Source organism: Vidua macroura (assembly GCF_024509145.1).
Source record: "Vidua macroura isolate BioBank_ID:100142 chromosome W unlocalized genomic scaffold, ASM2450914v1 whyW_random_scaffold_48, whole genome shotgun sequence".
NCBI lineage: Eukaryota > Metazoa > Chordata > Aves > Passeriformes > Viduidae > Vidua > Vidua macroura.
In genome coordinates, this window is record NW_026530536.1 from 323,293 (window position 1) to 344,554 (window position 21,262).

The window sequence follows — 21,262 nt, forward strand, 5'->3', positions numbered from 1 at the left end:
GAGGGGGGATAGACAGAAAGGGGGATAAAAGTTTCCAGTCACAGGTAAAATGGAGCCAGTCAGTATGCTTGTCTGGCTGAGCCCTGTGCCTGATCACTGCAGAATGTCCTATTTTCTTATATTTTCTTTTTAAATGTTTTCTTAACTATCGCCCTGTTTAATCTCACTCTCTGTCCTCTGTGTATGTGTTGCCCAACTGACAACTAAATACCACACACAGCTGCTCGCTCACTTCCCTTTGCCTCCATCCCCATTGTGATGGGAAGGAGAATCAGGAAAGAAAATTAAACTCATGGGTTGAGATAAGAACAGTATAATAATTGAAACAAAGTAAAATATAATAATAATAATGGCAATATGGTAATACTAATACTACTGCTAATAGTTTTAATAAAAATGAGAGGGAGAGAGGAAGGTAAAACCCAAGAAAAAGAAATTATGCACAATACAAATGCTCACCACCCGCTGACTGAGCAGCAATTGGCCCCTTCTGGCTAACTCTCCCCAGTTTATTCACTGAGCATGATGTTCTATGGTACAGACTATCCCTTTGGGCAGTTCAGGTCAGCTGTCTGGAGTATGCTCCTCCCAGCTTCTTGTGCAGCTCCTCCCTGGCAGAGCATGAGACACTGAAAAGCCCTTGACTCAGGGTAAGCACTGCTCAGCAATAACCAAAACATCTGTGTTATCAGCATTATTCTCATACTGAATCCAAAAGGCAGTGCTGTGCCAGCTACTGAGAAGAAAATGAATTCTATCCCAGCTGAAACTAGGACAGTATGCGTGCTGCAAGGAACGGGTGCCAGCTGCTGGTGAGACCCGTGTTTGTGTGAGTGAAATTTGGTGCCCAGCTACTGGAGTCAGACTGGGGGGTGTAGGCACCCTGGGGCCTGTGGTGTCAACTACAGGAGTGAGTGAGGGTTCTACCATCAGTAGTTGGACATGCTATAGCTCTCTGAATCATCATATGGTTTGGGTTGGAAGGGACCTTTAAAGGTTCAACCCCGCTGTCATGAGCAGGGAATCCCTTTATGGTCAGGTTGTTCCTAATGCCCCCCAAGATGAGGTTTGTCTTCTTGGTTGCCAGGGCTCACTGCTGACTCATATTGAGCTTCCTATCAACCAGCACCCCCATATCCCTTTCTGCAAGGCTGCTCTCCAGCCACTATTCTCCCAATCTATAATTGTGCCTGACATTGCTCTATCACAGGTGCAGAATCTGGCATTTGGACTTTTTAATTTTCATGCCATTGGTGATTGCTCCAGTCTATCCAGATCCCTCTGCATGGCCTCTTGTCCCTCAAGAGATTCAGCAACTCCCCCCAGTTTGGTATCATCAGCAAACTGTTGTCATGGACAAGGGCACCTTTCACTAGATCATCTAAAACACTTTCTCATCTAAATTAGTTGAAAACCATTGCCTCTTTTCCTGCCACTACTGACCCTGGTAAAAAGTCTCACTCCATATTTTTTAGAAGCCCTCTTTAAGCGTTAAACGGCCACTATAAGATCTCATTGGAGTCTTCTCTTTTCCAGGCTGAACGACCCCAGCAACAGATATGAAATTGGGGGAGCCGTTGATAGACCAGATGTCTCTTGTGCCATTCAGAGAGATCTTTACACTCTAAAGAACTGGCAGAGAAGGATCTCATGATATTCAACAGGTGGGAATGCAGAATCCTGCATCTGGGGAGGATTTACCCCAGGCACCAGTACAGGCTGCAGGATGACTAGCTAGAAAGTAGCTTTGGGGAGAAGAAAATGTGTCCTGATGGAGAAGAAGCTGAACATGAGCCAGCAATGCACCCTAATGACAAAAGAGGCCAATAGTATCCCTGGCTGCATTAGGAAGAGCATTGCTATTATTTGAGGTAGATCCTCCCTCTCTACTCTGTGCTAGTGAGGTCACATGTTCAGTTCTGGGCTCCTCAGTACAAGAAAGGGCAATGGCAGCAAAGGACTACAATGATGATTAAGGTACTGGAGCATATGCCATATGAGGAGAGGCTGAGAGATCTGAGTCTATTCAGCTTGGAAAGAGAAGGCTCAGGGAGGACCTTATTACTGTGCATAAATACCTGATGGGTGGGAGTGAAGATGAGGGAGCAAGACCCTTCTCAGTAGTGCTCATTGACAGGACAGGAGGCAATGGGCACGAATGGAAAAAACCCAGAAATTCCATCTGAATACTCAAATACACTTTTTTACTGTGAGGTTACTCAAGAACTATAGCAGGTTTTACAAAGATGTTGTGGAGTGTCTATCCTGGGAGGTATTAAGAACCCAACTGGACATGGCAACTTGTTCTAGGTGACCCTGTTTTGAGCAGGAGGGTTGGACTAGATGATCTCAAAAGGTTCCTTCTAACCTTAACAATTCTGTAATTCTGTGCAAAACTGAAGATTACTCTAATTCCTGTTATGTATAAGTGTGGTTGTTTGACCCTGGCTGGATGCCAGGTACCCACCAAAGCTGCTCTATCACTCCCTTCTTCAACTAGACAGGGGAGAGAAAATATAATGAAAGGCTCAATGAGTTAAGGACCAGGAGAGATCACTTGTTGATTACTATCACAGGCAAAACAGACTCGACTTGGAGAAATTAACTGAATTTATTACTAATCCAAATCAGAGCAGGTCAATGGGAAGCAAAACAAATCCTAAAAGCACCTTCCCTCCACCTCTTCCTCCTTCCTGGGCTCTACCTTCTCCCTCCACAGCAGCACAGGGAGACAGAGAATGGGGATTAAAGTCAGTTCATCATGCGTTGTTCCTGCTGCTGCTCAGGGAGAGGAGTCGGAGTCCTTCCCCTGCTCCATCATGGGGTCCTTCCCATGGGAGACAGTCCTCCACAAACTTCTCCAACATGAGTCCTTCCCACAGGCTACAGTTCTTCAGGTACTGCCCCAGTGTGGATCCCTTTCCATGGAGTGCAGTTCTTCAGGCACAACCTGCTCCACTGTGGTTCCCCCACAGGGTCACAAGTACTACCGGCAAACCCGGTCCAGTGTGGGCTCCTCTCTCCACGGACCTGCAGGTCCTTGCCAGGACCCTGCTCCACCATGGGCCTCCCATAGGGTAACAGCCTCCTCTCAGGCATAATGTGGGGCTCTTCCATGGGCTTCAGGGGCACAGCTGCTTCACCATGGTCTTCACCACAGGCTGCAGAGGAATCTCAGTGCCGGCACCTGGAGCACCTCCCCCTCCTTCTTCACTCTCCTTGGTGCCTGCAGAGTTGCTTCTCTCACATGTTCTCACTCCACTCTTTTCTGAACTTCAATTGCTTCTATGCAATGCCTTTTTTTTCCCTTCTTAAATATATTATAACAAACGTGTTATTACCATCATTGATTGTCGCAGCCTTGGCCAGTGGTGGGTCCATCTTGGAGCTGTCTGGCTTTGGCTCTGTCAGACATGGAGGAAGTTTCTTGCAGCTTCCCTCAGAAGCTACCCCTGTAGCCCCCTCCCCCAACTTGCAAAACATGGCCACACAAACTGAACAGAGTAAGTCATCTTCAGTCTTCTTTGTGATAATCTAAGTAGGTTTTCTTTGTAAGGCATTTTCCTTAACTGTTGGACCATTTCTGTGCTGTATCCAAATTTTGAATATTCCTCTTAAAAATGTCAGTGCCACAACCTCATGTAGGGGTAAAATCTCTGTTTATAACTCTAGTGATTACATTGACACTATCTGCTAAAAAAGCTTACTTGAGTCACTTTTTCACCTTTAAAATGCTTTCCAAGTTCTTCTTCTCAGGTTGAAGCCCCTCATTCTATCACCTACCAGAGCTTTAACTCAGCATTTGCATATGAAAAATTTACAGTGCAACTCAGTAAACCAGAGGAAGGACAGCTTTGAAGAATGTGTAATCATTTGCAAGCTGATAGGAGGACTTTGACTTATTTCTGATTTTAATGAGTTGTTCCTGAAGTCACATAAATAAGTGAGAAAAGTTTCTGTTGATTTGCATTATTAAATATCTTGAGGGCAAGTAAGGTATGAGAAAACTGAATCAGGGACTCATAAATTCCGGGAGGCTGGACAGGACAAACGCAGATCTGCACCAATGTGGTGAAACGTAAGTTCTCCGTTTACTGTTTGTAAGATGGCAGTTTATATACACTTCAATATAGTTTACAATCGTGAACACACTCTCATTGGCAAGCAAACATTGTTTGTCTTTGTCTTAAGGTGGCTAGAGTTTCACACTGCAGACCTATACTACTTCACACCCAGAAAGCTCAATTACACTGTGGTTACCTTAACATAATTTCTAACTGCGCCACAGACTGAATTTCCAACTGCGTCATAGGCTTCAAGGCCTCACCAAGGCCTGCATCTGAGGCCTAGGCTGGGGTAGCTCAACCTTCTAAATATGAATCTTGCCCTCTCTCTCTCAGAAAGTCTGCTACAGAAAACTTTTAATATTTTAGTACATAAGGATTTGAACTGTTTCAGGGAAGAAAATGAAAAGAGAAATTTCTTTCTGGTATTGCATATTTTACCCATTGTGTTCTTGCAGTATACTTTATTCAGTGTATATTAGTTCTTTCTGAAAGCTGACGATATTGAAGGTACTATAATTTACTTGTACTGTGAATACTACATAAATTACTCTTTTTGTTCTTTAGAATTGTGATCATTTAGTCTGAAATATTTCCATCATTCTGTTTTTTTGCATTGATGATTGCAAGTCTTTTGTTGAAGGCATACTTAATTAAGAAGTAATCATTTATATGTGCAGCTTCTAGAATTAATTATTTTTGTGCATATAGGTAGCTTAAAGTGTGTCATCTTAATATGGTAAGAGGTTTTGAGTCTCCTCTCAAAATTTAGTAATAGTTGCAGCTTATGTATACAAGTGTAGTTAGAGAAGAATCAGGCCTGTGAACAGATGTTTTTCTAAAAGTTCTTTACTTTAAACCAGTAAATAGATTTGTGTGCACCTTGCTTCTGACTTGATAAATGTATTTGCTATTACAAAGCAGACTGTAAACCATTAGAAAAAAAGAATGAAGTCCAAAGCTTATTCTCTTCTTGATGCGCTGCAAGCTCTAAGCAGACCTTAGATTAGACAAAGTAATAATATATATAATATATAATATATAATATATAATATATAATAATAATTTTTTAATATTTTAGGCCAAAGCAACATTTTAAAAAATGAAAAATAAATCTGTCTGTGTACTCATGTGATAGTACGTGAAACAATCTTTAGCTAATCCCCAGATTTGATTTTGGGTATATATGCTTATTTTAAGATCTGAATAAGTGACAAAAAGCAAAGAAGTTTGTGCTGAACTTTTAATTTTACATTTTAATTTTATTCAGAGACCACGATGCAGACATCAGAGTCTGGGTCAGACACAGGTTCGACTGTGACTTTACAAGCATCTGTGGCTGGCCAGGCAGCAGTGCCCACACAGGTTGTACAGCAGGTACCAGTTCAGCAACAGGTAGGTGTCTGCTAATTTTGGGAAAACAAAAAACCCTGGCAAGACAGAATGATGCATTTCAATAGGTGTAGTGAAGAACTGATTTTGTACAAGGCTGCAAAACCAATTCCTTTTCACTGTTTTATTCAATTTTATTTTGATGGAACTAAAATATCTACATAAGCAGACATGCAGTTTTCAGAGTAGTGACCATGAGGGTAGAACTCAGGATCCTGCATGGAGGAAGCAAAGCAGTAAGCAGGACTAGAACTCCGAACTTCTGGAAAGCTATTTTTGACCTCTTCAAAGACCTACTTAGAGATATCCCATGGGTTGGGGCCCTAGAAGAGAAGGGGGTCCAAGAGAGCTGGTCAGTATTCAAGCATCACTTCCACCAAGCTCAAGACCAGTGTATCCCCATGAACAAGAAATCAAGCAAAGGGGGCAGGAGACCTGCATGGATGAACAGGAAGCTTCTAGCAAATCTCAAATGGAAGAAAAAAAAATTACGGGATGTGGAAAAAGGGACTGGCCACATGGGAGGACTATAGGGATATCATCAGAATATGCAGGGATGTGACGAGGAAGGCCAAGGCCCACTTGGTTCAACAAGAGCAAGTGTATGGTCCTGCACCTCGGGAGGAATAACCCCAAGTACCAGTACCAGTTGGGGGCTGACCTACTAGAGAGCAGCTCTGCAGAGAAGGACCTGGGAGTCTTGGTGGATGACAAGTTGACTATGAGTGACTATTTGTCACTAGGTGACAAATCTGTGCCCTTGTGGCTAGAGGGGCCAATGGGATCTTGGGATGCATCAGGAAGAGTGTGGCCAGCAGGTCAAGGCAGGTGATCCTCCCCCTCTACTTGGCCCTAGTGAGGCCATATCTGGAGTACTGTGTTCAGTTCTGGGCTCCTCAGAACAAGAAAGACAAGGAACTACTGGAGACAGTCCAGTGGAGGCCACAAATATGATTAGGGGTCTGGAGCATCTCTCTTATGAGGAGACACTGGTTAGTCTAGAGAAGAGAAAACACGGGATCTTATTAATGCATATAAATGTCTCAAAGGCAGGTGCCAAGAGGATGGTCCCAGACTCTTTTCATTGGTGCCCAGTGACAGGACAAGGAGCAATGGCCACAAACTAAGATACAAGAAGTTCCACCTCAACATGAGGAAGAACTTCTTTCTATTGAGGGTGGCAGAGCACTGTAATAGCTGCCCAGGGAGGTGATGGAGTCTCCCTATCTGGAGACATTCAAAACCCACCTGGATGCATTTCTGTGTCACCTGCTCTATGTGACCCTGCCTTGGCAGGGGCGTTGGACTGGGTAATCTCCAGAGGTCCCTTCTAACCATAACTATTCTGTGATTCTGGGAAGAAGATGTGAATCTAGTATAACACTAGGAAATGTGATGAAGAATGTGGGTAAGATACGTGCTTTTCTACTGTAGGAAAAGGCTATCAGGCATTAAAACAAGGTCTTTGATGAAGGGTGGCTTTGCTCTGAAAAAAATTAATGTATATATTATATATTTGCTTAAATTAAAAAATTGAATTTATGTACACATACTTTAGGAGCAGACTACTTTAGGTAAAAATGAAAAATTCAGAAGAAATAATTTATTTTAAAAAATTCTTTCTTGTAGTTATGAGGGGAATCATTTTTCAACATCTAAATTATTTTCTGCTGAAATAAATTTTTTATTTGCACACTGACAATATAACTATGACTTTCATGAAAGTTTGATATGGTGCTTCAAATGAAGAAAAAATAAATGCCCTTAAGGAAAAACTAAGATTCCCTTCTGAGTGTAGTGGCAGTGGTTTCCCAGATGTTTTCAAATGACACAGCAATTGTCATTTTTGGAACCTTGAATTAGTGAAGGGAGAAACCTATATATGTGCAAGTAAAACATAGTAAAAGTAAGGTGAAAAAGTGAGAAGCATAATTAAATGCCATTTAACATCTTGTGCAATTTTTCTTAGTCTTATTTTTCCTTAAATATGATTTTCCACTCATGTATCATTCCTGTTTTAACATGCATTCTTAAGCATGAGGTAGCAAGCTTAAAAGGATTTTAAATTAATTTCACTGACCTTATGGTTTATGTCATGCAGTACAGAAGGATTCAAAGAGTAAAATTAAAAACAAGTGTCTAACCTATTTTAGAAGGTGTATCCATGCATCAAAGATTACACAAAACAAATCTTCCTATTCATCATAGACTATAACCATAGCATTCAAAAATAAATGTATCATTCAAATGGACATACAAACTTCTGCTGATGAAAATTGGAGATTAATGAAAAATCATTTTAAACATAAAAACTAGCCATGAACTTATATTGGTCATTTATCTAAATATCAGCATTACAGCATGAATTGCTTTCCAAAAGTATTACAGACAAATGAATTTATTAAGATGATTTTTTCTCTGAGAACAGAAATCTTTGTGTATACAGCTCTGTTGGTTTTTTTTTTTAATTGAAATGGGGCTTATAAATCCTCACATATTTTACCCTGGTATTATTCTCTTAACCTTATTAGTACTTTTACTGCAAACACTTATATCTAAAATCAAAATTCTGTACAATTTTATCTTGCTTAATAATAAGAGATGTATTTTTTGAATTTGGAAAATTATAGTCCAAGAACACTGTTAAGGGATGGCAGGCCAATGTCAATTTATGTAACAGTTAACATATTAAATCAGCAACCCGCTGAATTTTCCATTTAATCATCAAAAAGTGTACATATCATTATTACTGATTGACAGAAACTCTGTTTTTCTGTCACACTTGAACAGTCTTTCTCAAAGTAATGGATTTTTTTCAAAATTAAGGGGTTTTATATAAATTTTTCCTTAGGTGTCATGATTTAACCCCGGATGAATACCAAGCACCACAGCCATTTGCTCACTTCTCCCCTCCTCCCAGTGGGCGACAACTGGAAGAGTAAAAATGAGAAAGCTCATGGGCTGAGATAAAAACAGTTTAATAATTTAAAAGCAATTATAATAAATTGTAAGGAAAAGAGGGGGGAAAAAGACCCAAAGAGAGAGAAAAATAAAATCCAAGAAAGGTGAGTGTTGCAAATGAAAACAACTGCTCACCACCAACCGACCAATGCCCAACAGTCCCCTGGCTAACCTTCCCCCTAGTTTTCTTGCTGAACATGACATCGTATGGTATGGAATATCCCTTTTGTCAGTTGGGGTCAGGTGTCCCAGCTGTGCTCCCTCTCAACTTCTTGAGCACCTCCAGACTACTCCCAGTAGTTAACAATGAAGTTTAGAATCTTGTTTTGAAGTATATAAGTTAATGGTGGAAAAGAAGAGATAGGAATTTTAGAGAATATAGTGAGGATGATGAATGTGTTCTAACTAAAATGTTATTAAAGAGCTCTTGTAGATCATAGAATCAGAATAAAAGAATAATTTAGGTTGGAAAGGACCTTTAAGATCATCAAATCCAACACTACCAAGTCCATCACTAAACCATGTCTCTGAGCTCTACATCTACACATGTTTTAAATACCTCCAGGGATGATGACTCAATAATTTCCCTGGGCAGCCAGTTCCATTGCTTGACAATGCTTTCAGTGAAGAAATTTTTCCTAATATCCAATCTAAACGTGCCCTGGCACAACTTGAGGCCTTTTTCTCTCATCCTGTCACTTGTTACCTGGGAGAAGGGACTGATCCCCACCTCATCACAACCTCCTTTCAGATAGTTGTAGAGATCAATAAGGTGTCCCTTGAGCCTCCTTTCTCCAGACTAAATAACCCCAGCTCCTGCAGCCATTCTTCATAAAGACTTGTGCTCCAGACCCTTCACCAGCTTTGTTACCTTTCTTTGGACACACTCCAGCACCTCAATGTCTTTCTAGTAGTGAGGAGCCCAAAACTGGACACAGTATTTGAGGTGTGGCCTTGCCAGTGCCAAGTACAGAGGGGCAATCACTTCCCTGATCCTGTTGGCCACACTATTTCTGATACAGGCCAGGATGCCATTGACCTTCTTGGCCATCTGGGCACACATCTGGCTCATGTTCAGCTGGCAGTTGACCAACACCTCCAGGTCCTTTTCTGCCAGGCAGCTTTGTAGTCGCTCTTCCTCAAGCCTGTAGTGTTGCATGGGGTTGTTGTGACCCAGTTGCAGGACCTAGCACTTGGCTTTATTAAACTTCATACAATTGGCCTTGGCCCATTGATACAGCCTATTCAGGTCTCTCTGCAGAGCCTTCCTACCCTCCAGCAGATTGACACTCTCACCCAATTTAGTGTCATCCAGGAATCTGATAATGGTAGGCTCAATCCCCTCGTTTAGATCGTCAGTAAAGATATTAAACAGAACTGGGCCTCACACTGATCCCTGGGGGACACCACTAGTGTCCGGTCACCAACTGGATGCAGCACCATTCACCACCACTCTCTGGGCCTGGCCATCCAGCCAGTTTTTAACCCAGCAAAGAGTACACCTGTCTAAGCTGTGGGCTGCCAGCTTTTCTAGGAGAATACCATGGGAGGCAGTATCAAAGGCTTTACTGAATTCCAGGTAGACCCATCCACAGCCTTTCCCTCATCCACTAGGCAGGTCACCTGGTCATAAAAGGAGATCACATTGGTCAGGCAGGACCTGCCTTTCCTAAATCTACTAATGACCACTAACTGGGCTTGCCTCTTGAGTTGATAGGGGGGCTGTGTCCTCCCTGCATGACCTTCTTGCCTGAACTGCTGTGTAAACTTCCACACCTGCCTTGGCTGATGTGCCACTGTCCTGGGTTCATCCAGGACATGGTTAATTTTTTGCAGTAGCCAGGAGAGGGTGTGGGCAGGACCATAATTTTATTCAATACCGCCTCACATCACTGCCAGGGATGGGAAAGGGACTCTCTCTTGCTTCGGGGTTGAGGAAAAGGGTCTCTCTCACTTCCAAGGAGAAGGATGTTTCTTCTGGTTGAGAAAATGTGGCAGGTAAAACTGTCCGGTATTTGTTTATTCTTGTGGGATTTCTGTGTAAATTATTTCTTTTTCTTATACCTTTTGTTATTAATATTGTTGCTGATGCTGTTTGTTCTAATCTTATTGCTGTTTCCAATAAATTGCTCTTATCTTCTGTGCTTCCAATTGGAGGGGGGTGGGGAAGCAGAAGCATGTGTTCAGTGGGAGCACTAAATTGGGGAATACCATTCCTAAACCACAACAGCCTTATTTGGCACCCAATGTGAAGCATGAAGACTTGAGATAAAAACAGATCTGCCCAGAGTGAGTTGGAAACAAATTTAATCTAAGCATTTGTTGTATTAGGTACAGAGCCAGTGGTCACAATGTTGCTTGGTCTGTTCATGTGGGTGTGTGTCTTGGTTTGAAAAGACAGCTGTCTGCTAAGGAAGGCAGGAGCCTCCCCTGAAATGGGAAATGTAAACCCCCTCCCTCCGAATTATTATAATTTTGAAATTAAGGGGCTCTCAGGCAGAGATATGGGAGTAAGAATAACAGTTCTTTGTTAGGGAATAAAATGAAAATAAAATTTAAAATGCAGTAATACAAAACAACAATGACAGAGTCAGAATACGACCTGACACCCTGTTGGTCAGGGTGTTGGTATCAGTCCAATTTAATGGTGGCTTCAGTCCTCCTGGAGTGATAGATGTGGTTCTGTTGAAGCAGTGATCCTGTAGAAGGGTGTAGTTTCCTCCTGGGGATCCAGTGGTGGTGTAGATGGGCCTGGTCTTCTGGGAATCCAGTGGGAAAAGGCTGTTTCTGGTGTTCCAAAATCTCAGATTATATCTAGGTAGGAATGCTCGGTTCCTCTCTCTGGGTGGAGCATCTCACAATGGGATGATGTAATTTTATCAGTCATGCAATGAGACTCAGTGGCTCATTAACAGAAGATATCTCCCTGGAGGGAGGATTGGTTGTGGAAGAGATAAAGAAAACTGCCCAATTAACAGAAGATAACTGCCCCACCTCTAACAGATGGGAAATAGAATACACACCCCCAAACCACATCTTGCAACCCAGGACAGTGTGGTACCCAACCCTGTATATATTCCTGAGTGTGCTTCTCGTGATGATCTTTTTCAGAGCAGGGAGAAAGATCAGCATAGGTTTGTTGCTGTACTGTGGGATATTAACTGTTATATTTACATGATAACATCAAGTACAATGAGGGTCATTTGGGATGTGTATTCAGTGTTGCTCTCCTACCCTTACCTCAGATACTACCTTTGGGAGTGCATTGATAATCATACCTAGCCTGTGGGGGGAATGGGGGAGGATGATTTTCCGCACCTTTTCACCCCCTTTTCATCTTTTAGGCCTGGTATAAGATCTTTTCCAAATTTAGAATTTTCCTTGGATGTTAAGGAAAGCATGTTCTTATTGCTAAGTCTACCAGATCTCCTCAGTACGGTCCACAACATGTTTAGAGTCAAGAAAGAGATTGTTAGGAAGGTCATTCAGAGATCTGCCCCAAGGGGGAATAGTCATGAGTGGCATGGAATGTGGGAGAAAATGGGCCTGTTTTTGGAGAAATTATCTCCTCCAATGTTTTGGGAGTTCACCCCTGAACAACTACAGGACCCTGATAAAATGACAGAATATTTGCGAGGAGAAAGCTGTGGCAACTCCAGAGAAAAACAACTTATTGCATTGTGCTGGGCCCTGGCTACTATTTATCAGACACTGCTTGTCACTGGACAGCACCCTCAGAGGGAATAGGAAGAAAGCAGAGAAGCAGGCACCATGGCCACTCAAACTGCAGCTGAGCCGGGGGAGCAACCTGTGGTGGTAGCAGTCGCCCCTATACAGAAGAAAAAATCTTAGACCAAATCAGTTTGTCTAGTGAGGGCTGAAGAGGAAGCAGGGCCGTCTCAAAAGAAGGAAGAGGTAGAGCCAGAGATAATAACCCAATCTCTATCTCATGTGAGCTGCAAGATATGTGAAAAGATTTCAGCCGCCAATCGGGTGAACCTCTGGTGACCTGGCTGCTCCAGGGCTGGGATATCGCAGCCCACAATATGAAACTAGATGGTAGCGAAGCCAAGCAACTGGGATCCCTGTCCCAGGATGTGGGCATTGACAAGGTGTCGCTGTTGAGGCAGGACGGGAACAGAATGACTCCAATTCAGAAGGCAAGAAATGAACTGATTTATTTCAAATGCACCGCTCTATATATAGAGAATATCGTGCGGACTAATTTCATTGGTCTTAAAGTAAAAACATCTCACACCATTGGTGTGCAGTGAATGACGCACGGTAGCAGAACCTATCTTGTAAACAATGTGAACAACAAGAGAGAGATAGTGAATTATTTACATTCTTTCCCAACTGTTTCCCAGGCTCTTGCCTGGTTAGAAAAACCTCTCTCTTTCTCTCTGACTGAACTGAGAATACCCATATTAAGGCAATTGGGAAGAAGACAGAAACTCTCAGCCTCTGGAAGTAACTCCTGTCAAGCATGAGGGAAAGGTATTTTCTCAAGGATGATTTAGTAGTGAGCCCAAGCAGGTGGAACGCCATGGAGAAGGGTATCCAGTACACGAGAAAATTAGCTGTGCTGGAGGTACTCTGTAGGGATTCAAATAATGGGCAGTCCCCTATAGATCTAGATGAGGTCCACTGTACACAATCCATGTGGCAGAAGTTTGTACAGAGCACACCACTGTCATACACGAACTCACGGGCCTTGATGTCAATGACAGAAGGAGAACAAACAGTGCTTCAGGTGACTACCCGACTCGGGCAATATGAAGACCATCTTTTTTCCTCCCTACCAACCTGTGCCTCAGCTGTGGAAAGATTGTCCAAGACTATGGACAGATTTGAAAGACTCAAGCAGGTTAGAGACAAAATGTCCTATGTCCCGCTAGTATGGGCCAGAGTCTCTGCTATTGGGAGCAAGCATCCTCCTGCTCGAGGGAGAAGGTACAAACCATGAGGTAACCCGTGGTTTTTCCTGCATGACCACAGAGAGGACATGAGGAAGTGGGATGGAAAACCCACCTCTGCCCTAGTAGCATGGGTATGTGATTTGAGAGGAAGAACAACCACCGCAGGAAATTCTTCAAGGATAAATGCTGCTCCGGTTTCCAGTGGGCAAGTCCTTAGACAGAATAGAAGAGCTGATGTCACTTCCCATAGTCTTGAAGGGACCTCCAGGTCATATTTACAAGAAGTGAGCAATGAGTACTATGACCAGGACTAGAGGGGTAATCACAGAATCACAGAATCACAAGGTTGGAAGAGACCTTCAAGATCATTGAGTCCAACCTGTTCCTTGACACCTCAACTAAACCATGGCACCGAGTGCCACATCCAGTCTTTTTTTAAACACATCCAGGGATGGTGACTCCACCACCTCCCCGGGTAGACCATTCCAGTACTTTATCACCCTTTGCGTGAAAAACTTTTTCCTAATATCTGACCTATATTTTCCTTGACGCAGCTTGAGACTGTGACCTCTCATTCTGTCAGTTGCTGCCTGGTGAAAGAGACCAATCCCCTCCTGACTACAACTACCCTTCAGGAAGTTGTAGAGAGTGATAAGGTCGCCTCTGAGTCTCCTTTTCTCCAGGCTAAACAACCCCAGCTCTCTCAGCCGTTCCTCATAGGGCTTGTGTTCCAAGCCCCTCACCAACCTTGTTGCCCTCCTCTGGACACACTCCAGCATCTCAATGTCCTTCCTAAATTGAGGGCCCCAGAACTGGACACAGTACTCAAGGTGCGGCCTCACCAGTGCCGAGTACAGGGGGAGAATGACCTTCCTGCTCCCGCTGGCCACGCCATTCCTGATACAGGCCAGGATGCCATTGGCCTTCTTGGCCACCAGGGCACACTGCTGGCTCATGTTCAGTCGGCTGTCAACCAGTACCCCCAGGTCTCTTTCTGCCTGGGCACTGTCCAGCCACACCGTCCCCAGCCTATAATGCTGCAGGGGGTTATTGTGGCCAAAATGCAGGACTCAGCACTTGGACTTATTCAACTTCATCTTGTTAGGCTCTGCTCATCTATCCAACCGTTCCAGGTCTCTCTGCAGAGCCATCCTACCTTCCAACAGATCGACACACGCTCCCAGCTTAGTGTTGTCAGCAAATTTACTAATGAAGGACTCAATACCCTCATCCATGTCATCAATAAAAATATTGAATAGAACTAGCTCCAGCACAGACCCCTGAGGGACACCACTGGTGATTGGCCTCCAGCTGGATGCAGCACCGTTCACCACCACTCTCTGGGCCCGGCCATCCAGCCAGTTCCTAACCCAGTAAAGAGTGCTCCTGTCCAAGCCGTGGACTGCCAGCTTTTCCAGCAGTATACTGTGGGAGACAGTGTCAAAATGCTCCCAGCCAGGTGGAGGAAAGGGACAGTAAGATCTATTGGATTGTGGGGATCCCATGGCCTGTCACATCAGACTCACAGGAGTATAAGGCTTTAGTTAACACTGGCATACAACGTACCTTGATGCCATCAAGATATGTAGGGGCAGAATCAATCTTTTTCTGGGATGACAGGGGGATCCCAACAGCTGACTGTACTGTAAGTTGAAGTTAGCCTTAAGTCAGCCTGAAGTCCTGGTTTAGGGCAAATTTGGGAGAAAACCTCCAAAAGGGTTCCTCTAGAAAGCAGATTTAAGCAGCCCCTCCCCCAACTGGTTCGGGAAAAACATTTCTTTGGAGGAAAGTGGCAAAAAACTGTTTATTTAACAAGCAAAGCATTCACCAGCACAAAAAATGAACACTATTAAACAATAAAACCTCTTGCCAATCTGAAGAGATGACAAACTCAGAAAGTCTTTTTCGTGGATTGCAGCTCGGCTCACCCAGTCTGTTAGCAGTCTCTCTGGCACTGGAAATGCCATGGCCCAGGCCCGGCCCAGTGGACCACAGGTGTGAGCTCCCGGCGCTCTTCTGGGTTTTCAGTCCAGAGCAGGTTTAAACAGCTTCAAGAAAAAGAAAAACCACAGTCCAGGGAACTTCTCTGCCTCAGCTAGCTAAAAACTAACTAAAAGCAAAGGAAAGCTCTCTCCTGCCATCTGTCCATGCTGCAGACAACACAGTCCAGGAAAAGGATGCGGGGGAGCAAGTGCAGTTTCTGAAAACAAACTACGTGCTTCTTCTCTCCTCCCCTTTGCTTTTGGAACCAGTCTTAAAGGTGCAAAGCTTAATATCCAGCATAAACAGAACAGACGATTGGGGATGCAAGCATCATAAAGTCACCCCAGGACATCTGACTAGAAAAGAATGGTGGAAACACCCCATTGTGACTGACCCAGAGGCCCTGTGTATCTTTGGCATAGATTACCTCAGGAGAGGGTATTTCAAGGACCCAAAAGGGCATTGTTGGGCTTTTGGGATAGTTGCTGTGGAGACAGAGGGAATTAGACAGATGAATACCTTGTCCGGTCTCTCAGAGGACCCTTCTACTATGGGACTCCTGCAGGGCAAAGAACAATGGGTACCAATTGCTACCACTACAGTGCACTGTCAACAACACTGCACCAACCGGGACTCCAGGACTCCCATCCACAGATGATTTATGGAGAGCCAGGGAGTGGTCAGCAAGACTTGCTTACCCTTCAATATCCCCATATGGCCAATGCCTAATTCCAATGGAGAGTGGAGACTGACAGTGGACTATCATGACCTGAACGAAGTCACACCACCACTGAGTGCTGCCGTGCCAGACATGCTGGAGCTTCAGTATGAACTGGAGTCCAAGGCAGCAAAATGGTGCTACCATTGATATTGCTAATGCATTTTTGTCCATTCCTTTAGCAGCAGAGTGCAGGCCACAGTTTACTTTCACCTGGAGGGGTGTCCAGTAGACCTGGAGCCAACTGCCCTAGGGGTGGAAATATAGCCCTGCTATTTGCCATGGACTGATCCAGACTGGATTGCAAAAGGGTGAGGCTCCAGAACACTTACAGTACATCGATGACATCATGCTATAGGTCAACACAGCAGAGGAAGTTTTTGAGAAAGGGGAGAAGATAATCCAAATGCTCCTGAAAGCTAATTTTGCCATAAAACAAAGGTAGCCCTAAATTGGGGAATACCGTTCCTAAACCATGACAGTCACACCCTGTTTGCCTGCCCTATTTGCCCCACTCCTTGTTGCTTCTTGGGTGTGTCTTTTGTACCTGTGGGAGTTGGTCACCTTCACTCCTGGCACTGCCCACACTGAGTTAGAGCTGCTGCCTGTCTAGCTTTTCACACTTCCTGCTCTGGTTGAGGCTGGTGTGCCCTCTGTCTCTCTGAGCTAGGTTCACAGTTTTGTTGGTTTTTGGAAAGCTCTCTTAGCATGATCCTCCACTCCAGAGCATGTCTGCTGGAGCAGTTCACCTCGGAGACGTGATGATGCATCACATGCATGAGAGACAGGGCATGGAGGTCTTGGTCAGTTCGTCATTCGAGATCTTTTTCTGTTTGCTCAGGAAGAGGAGTCTTTTCTCTGCTATGCCGTGGAGTCCCTCCCACGGGCAGTTTTCCCTAAACTGTTGTGGCGTGGGTCACTCGTTCGTAGGCTGCGGTCTTTTAAGGCTAGGCTGCTCTATTTTGTGAGCAAGGGCCCTCTCTCTCTATTCGGGTCTCCCACTAGATTACAGCTTTCTCTGGCATCCACCCACTCCAGCATGAACATTTTTCTCATGGGCTGCGATGCAGCAGCCTGAACTGCTACAAGTAAAGTCCAGGGTAAAGAAGCAGAAAGGGCCATTGCATGGTCTCCACAGATGTTTAATTCAGCTGCTCAGTGAGCTGTTCAGAGTTCCCTCAGTACACATGTCTCAGCTCTCCCTGCTCTCTCTGCAGGGGTCTGGGGGGTGAACCTGGTCTCGGGACAGTACAAAGATGAGGGCCAATCAGGGAATAGGGAGGGAGTGGCTCAGGGACGTAGGAACAGACATAGGAACAGGGAAAGGAGCAAATGGGGTTTAACAGCTTTTTGAGGGAAGCTTCTTGTGTCTCCCTAAACCAGGGAAATGCCCCCCAGGGTCCTCACACTGCGAGTTAATGTCTGCATCCCCCATAGACTTCATGCATTACAGGGGGACAGTTTATTTCACCATAGTCCTCACTATGGCTTGCAGAGGAATCTCGGGTCCAACACTTGGAGTACCTCCTCCTACTCTTTCTTTTCCACTGACCTTGGTGCCACCATGTTGTTTTCCCTCACATGTCCTCACTTCCTCCTCTGACTAGAAGAAAAACTGCTGCTTGAAGGTACCATTGCAAACAAGTTCCACTAATTCAAAGATTCTTGCAGGATCCTGCAGTGCCAAGAAGTTGATTTTATCCAGGTTCTGCATCGGGGAGTTGCCCGCCACATTTTCAGTTGGCCACACAGCCCCGCTATCATCATGCGTGCAGTGGCGGCCGCCACAACGCTTGCGCTATTTAACGCCTCTCTTCATGCAGGGCACTGGGAAGGAGAAGTTGCCACCATCGCCCCTGCCCTTCTGCCTGCAGCACGGTTGGCTAGGGGCAGCCAGGCAGGCAAAGATTGCCGTGGTCTGCGCCGAGATGGTGGCAGCCGCAGCGGCGGCCACGGCACCTCCCCACCCCTAGGGAAAAAACTGCGTGTGCGCTGTTTTGATTTTCTTCTTAAATATTTCATTACAGAAGTGTTACCAACCTCTCTAATTGGGCCAGCAGCATGTCTATCTTCAGAGCCATCAGAGATTGGCACTGTTGGACATGGTGGGAGCTTCTAGCAGCTTCTCACAGAAGCTACTCCTGTGGACCCTCCCCCACCCCCGCTACCAAAAAAAAAAAAATCAGGCTATGCCAAATCAACACAGTACTCCACTTAGCATATTACAGACTTGCAGCACAATATTGCATTCTGTGTCATTTAGTAATTGTGAGAACAGGGATGTCCCAAAATTAAGAGTATTGTTTAGAAACCATTAGATGCACTGAAGCACTAGTAATTCTTTTTACAAGGTAAACTATCCTATATTTCTGGTGTTCTTGTTTGTAGGTACAGCAAGTACAGACTGTGCAACAGGTACAACATGTCTACCCAGCCCAGGTTCAGTATGTGGAGGGAAGTGACACAGTCTACACAAATGGAACAATGTAAGTTGGTTATTCATCTAAATTAGAATGTTTACTAAAATAATGCACTTTTCATGACATCATATGGGCTGCTATGTTTTAATTAGCAAAGAAAAATGTTTGAACAAAAACTTTATTTTTTGTCATATTAAATCATTATTTGAGTGAAAACAAGTAAGATTCATATCACTTGAATTAATCTAAAATGAATGCAGGTAATTGTTACATTTGGACAGTGTCAAGCTGCATATGCAGCATTTTGTTGTTTGGATAAAAAACTTGAGTTTATGGGCAAGTTTTAAGTTATGCTGATAGGAAGTATGATCTAAATTTGTCATAATATGATCATCTGTATAATAAAGTAGTCTCCATGTGGGCCACTATTCTTCTAGTTGAAACTATACTGGGAAGTTCCTAAATTGCTGAGGCAGTTGTAGTCATTACTTACAGAAAACAATTATATAATTTCTTTATTGTTTTAAGTGCAATGATATACATATTTATTATTTTTTCCGAAGGAAGGTAGAGGAAGGAGAATATGTCCTTTTGCTTCTCTCTCAGACTCTTCTATTTCCTGTGCTTTTCTTGCTTCGATGAACATGGTTTTCTACCATAAAATTCCTTTCTCCCATGTTCAAACTTAAAATCATAGAATAATTTAGGTCAAAAGAGACCTCTAGATGTTATATGGTAAAACTCACACACACAGTCAGAATAGGACTAACTTCAAAGTTGCTCAGGGAGAACCTTCCCTCCCTCTTTTTCCAGTTAAGTCTAAATATATCCCCTGAAACTTCTGATATAAGGTTAAGGAAGAAGCAAAAGGCCTGTAGAAGACTTTTTTGGTGCCAGCAAATATCTATTGATGATAATCTGGCTTTGACACAAAAGTCAACAACACTATTGGGTTATGATACTGATGTTAACACTTACAGCATCCTCTTCATGGACATATTTTGCCAAATTTATTCTTCAGATAAACTTTTTCATCACTCTCTTGTTCCCTTATTTTCTTTGCTCTTATAATATCTAAGCAATCTTCTGTCCTAAATGGGTCTGTTAAGACATGCTTATTATTAAGAATGACCAATGTGTCCCTGTTTAAGATACTGTAAAAATGGAAAGTCGCTCATCACATTGTTAAACTGTAATCAAAGACTGAAAATATCTGTGTAGAATGTCCGATCAGGCTAACTTCTATTTGAAAAATGTCAGCCAAAGACACTGAACTGTTGAAACAAAAGAAAACGTATTTCTTCATCCACATTTGTTTTTCTTTTAAAAGCTCTAGTGCTTCTTCTCTTTAAATTATGGGCAGTGATATTGGAAATGTATAGTTTATTGCAGTTCACGACATTTTACCTGACTTTATAGCTCAAATATATTAAGCAGAGGATTGTTTGTTTTATCCTGTTTATATGTAAATTGCTCCAAAGACCAATGGATGTTCTCCAGATGACCCTAAATGGGGTATTTCCTTGCACCTGCTGCTTTTGCTATTAATTATATGAACTCTGGTTTCTAGTACCTAATCTATTAACAAAGAGTCTATTCCATTCCATATACAGGGCCTAGGATATATGGTTGAAGGAAGTTATCCTATTAAAACAGAGAAAGGAGCAAGTACTAAACCTATGGTGGGAATGGAAAATGTTCTATGACAAGTAACATTTCATTATCTTTTTTTGGTCATGTGGTAGCTTGATTCTAATGCAACACTCAAGACCTCCCAAGAGATCATTTGCTCATGAAAACAGCAACTAGGCCCAGTCAGTGAGAAAGAAAGGAAAACATGAGTTGTCTGATTCAGAATAGTGAAACTGTGATCGAGTGAGCAGAAAAGGGTTCTGGTCTTAGATAAAGAGCTGGTGGAAGCCACGAACCAGTGGGTGGAAAGAAGGAAGTCTGGTGGCAGACATAGAAATCTAACAAAATGTCAAAATGTGTGGTTGTCTGGGAAAAAGAACTTTAAAAAACAAAACAAAACAAAAATAAAAATACTGACTGCATAAACAGCCCAGAAAAGTTGTCTCCATACAGGAGATGATGCCTATATGATTTTCCTGGTATAACTCCTTACGATTTCATTTGTAGATAGCACCTTAAAAGGCTATGGAAGGAGGAGCTGGCTGATGTGACATAGCTTGTAGTCCTATTTCATCCACCAGTAAGATGTATTTTAGTATGGCTGATAATTTACCATAGAAAAATTTATGCCGTAAGGGACTTCCAGAGGTTATCTAGTCCAACCCTCTGCTCAAAGCAAGTCTAATTAGATCAAGTTGCTCAGGGACCTGTCCCATAAAGTCATGTACAGCTCCAGGGATAGAGGTTGTGTACACCTCTAAGGACAGGGGAGGTTCCTGAGGACTGTAAGAAAGCAAATGACACTTCAATCTTCAAAAAGGGCAAGAGGGAGGATCTGGGGAAATACAGGCTGGTCAGCCTCACCTCTATTCCTGTGAAGATGATGGAAAAAATAATCCTGGAAGGCATTTCCTGTCACACAATGGACACAAGGTGATTTGGAGTAGTCACCATGGATTTACAGAAGGCAAATTATGCTTGGCCAACCTGCAAGCCTTCTACAAGTCAACTAGCTTGGTGGATGAGGGGAGAGCAGCAGAAGGCTTTCAATGCCGTCTCATATAACATCATCATAGACAAGCTGACAAAGTGCAGGTTAGATAAGTGGACAGTGAGGTGGACTGAAAAGTGGGTGAACTGCTGGGCTCAGACAGTTGTGATCAGAAGCCTAAA

At 43.4% G+C, this 21,262-nt stretch overlaps 1 protein-coding gene across 1 annotated transcript in view; it reads left to right on the forward strand.

Moving 5' to 3' along the window:
- Positions 1 to 21,262, forward strand: part of LOC128822748 (transcription factor RFX3-like) — a 190,687-nt gene that overhangs the window by 28,397 nt on the left and 141,028 nt on the right. The window contains exons 2-3 of the mRNA XM_054004557.1: positions 5,335 to 5,459; positions 18,426 to 18,523. Coding sequence (XP_053860532.1) covers positions 5,343 to 5,459; positions 18,426 to 18,523 — 215 coding nt within the window. The 5' untranslated portion in view covers positions 5,335 to 5,342. The remainder of the gene's footprint in view (positions 1 to 5,334; positions 5,460 to 18,425; positions 18,524 to 21,262) is intronic.